The sequence below is a fragment of the Austrofundulus limnaeus genome, unplaced genomic scaffold (genome assembly GCF_001266775.1).
Source record: "Austrofundulus limnaeus strain Quisiro unplaced genomic scaffold, Austrofundulus_limnaeus-1.0 Scaffold385, whole genome shotgun sequence".
Classification (NCBI taxonomy): Eukaryota; Metazoa; Chordata; class Actinopteri; order Cyprinodontiformes; family Rivulidae; genus Austrofundulus; species Austrofundulus limnaeus.
This window is the reverse complement of record NW_013952787.1, coordinates 336,289-338,731: the sequence shown is the minus strand read 5'-3', so window position 1 is coordinate 338,731 and position 2,443 is coordinate 336,289. Positions and strand designations below refer to the sequence as shown.

General features: G+C 40.4%; 1 protein-coding gene across 2 annotated transcripts in view; it reads left to right on the top strand.

Moving 5' to 3' along the window:
- LOC106528495 (large neutral amino acids transporter small subunit 4) overlaps positions 1–2,443 on the top strand; it is a 43,444-nt gene that overhangs the window by 25,635 nt on the left and 15,366 nt on the right. For both annotated transcript variants that reach the window (XM_014023679.1, XM_014023680.1), the window contains exons 6-8: positions 224–316; positions 455–588; positions 859–1,070. In XM_014023679.1, coding sequence (XP_013879133.1) covers positions 224–316; positions 455–588; positions 859–1,070 — 439 coding nt within the window. The remainder of the gene's footprint in view (positions 1–223; positions 317–454; positions 589–858; positions 1,071–2,443) is intronic.

Here is a 2,443-nt window from a genome sequence, read left to right as displayed (position 1 = left end):
ATTTGTTATTTATAAAGTTTGACTTTAGCTACAACTCCATCATTTCTCAGCATGAGAGGATCTGAGTTTGGTAACAAAGGTGGCAGGTGATCTGCGTTTCTTCAAGGAATATTAGGGTTTTATTTGTTTCTTTATAACTTTGATAGTTGATGATTGAGAGCTTTAAAAAGTCCACAGGTTTGTGTATTTAAACGTGCTGATCAGGTCTGTCTGGGCTCTCTAGCTTCCCAACATGTTTGGAGACCTGCGGTCAACCTTCATCGCCCTGATGATTGGATCCTACGCTTCCTCTGCTGTCACTTTCCCCGGCATTAAGGTAACTTCTGATCATTTCTTTCAGCTTTACTTCAGTATCTTCAGTCACCGGTGCTCTGCGCTGAAAAAGATCCTTCCTAAAAGGCAACATGAGCTCAGAGGATTAGTTATTGATTTTTACATTGTCCTCTCACTTCAGGTCATCTACGATCTGGGCGTTGCCTTTATCTCCATCCTTATGGTTTGGGCTGCATGTGCTTGCCTCGTGTTCCTCAACTGCTTCATCAACTGGCCTCTGGAGCCCTTCCCAGGCCCAGAGGATATGGACTTCACGTAAGTAAAAACAAACTGGTCCTGTCTTCGCTGAGATTACTGCGCTACACACAGAGACATGCACACACATCGGTGGGGTGAATCTCACTGTAAGGCAGCAGAGCCCACTGATCCCTAAAGAGGAAAGACCCTAAAACCAGACAATCATTTCACTTTGCTCTCGGTCGTCTGGGTTTTTCATGCTTTCTTTGTGTGTGTGCTGATATTTTCCCTCTTTCCTATATTTCCTTTGCCTGCTTTCATCCTTTTTCACCTTCTTTCCTCTCTCAGGGTTAAGATCAAATTCAGCTGGCTGGGATTTGACCACAAGATCACTGGGAAGCAGTTTTACCACCAGGTGACCACAGTGGGCCGTCGCCTCAGTGTGGGCAATGCCATAAAGCAGCCACAGCAGTCCACCAAGGATCTGGCTGAGCAGGACGCCAACAAGCTGTGCCTGTCCACCGTCGACCTGCAAGTGAAGTGCAAAGGCGACGAGGAGAGTAAGTCAGAGGTGTTGCATCATGTCAGGGATCTGATGAAGGCAGCTTTAATCTGGTTCACGCAACTGGATTTAGGTTCACGGTTCATATATAAAAATGCGCCTTTAAAATGTTTGATGGTGCTTCAAGTTACTCATTTTAATAACATTAAATAAAACATGCAGGTAGTGTCCAAATACACAGCGGGGGGGGGGGGGGGGGACTGGTGTTCTTCTGAATAAATGAAAACTATGTAACACAGTTGTTTACACTTGAATTAAAGATATTTGACCAAAGGAAACCCAGAGCAGAGAGAGATGAATATGATTAATATTTTTATTGATCCACAGGAGACACAACATTAACGGCAGTCATTTCATTCCTCGGCTTTAGCAGCTCCTTTAATTCCACAGCTGATGCTGCTAAACATTACAGATTTTCTTTTCTGGATCTCTGAGAGCAGGATTTCAATCTCTGAACTCATAAAGTTCTTTGTTTTACTTTGTGATGTCACTTATGAATGGACACTTCCAGGAAACATAGCCTTATATGGTGTTTTTGGGGTGATAATCTCCTCTCCCCGTGCATGAGCACCTGATACACATTCATCAGTTTACACAGCTCATTTACACACTTTTCCTGAAGATAGAAGAGTTTGATGAATCTGACGTGACATGTTCGTACGAACCCTTCATACAAACAAAAGCAAGAGAAATTTAGGATAAGAATACGAACATGTTCTTGCATGAAGCCCAGTCATTCTAAAGCTACACAGGAGCAGTTTCAGATTTACCCATAACCTCCACTACACAGTTTTATTAACCAGTCTGTACTCCAGTTGTATCAGGTAACAGCTTGTGTTGAGGTTCTGTCTCATGATAATGTTTGTGAATATTTTAATTCCATCTGCAGTGAAGATGGAATTAAAAGAAATCATCTGGAAGCCTCTTTTAGGCGTGTAAATTCTGTAATGTTAACAAACTTATCAAATATATAACTTTTATCAATAATTTAGACATTAAAAAATGTTCAGAAGTTAGCATAAGTTGTCTAAAAAAAGCACAAACTGATTTTTTTTATTTCAAGGGAACCTGTAACAGGTTTTTAAATTGTTGGTCAGTTGCTGAAGATTGCAACATGCTAGCAAATATGTTAATTTGTGGGTAAAACTTTGATGTAGCATTATTGTTAGCATTATTTTGTTGATATAGTGATATATGAATGAATGAATGAATGAAATTTTTATTTAAGTGTCATGCACTAAAAGTGCCCAGCCTATACAGGCTTATAAGACACCATGGACAAAAAGGAAGTGGCCATACATTTACARAAACAATATTTTACACAACAGGATAAAGTGCTAATTGTCTACGCACCCATGCTCTTTCTATAAA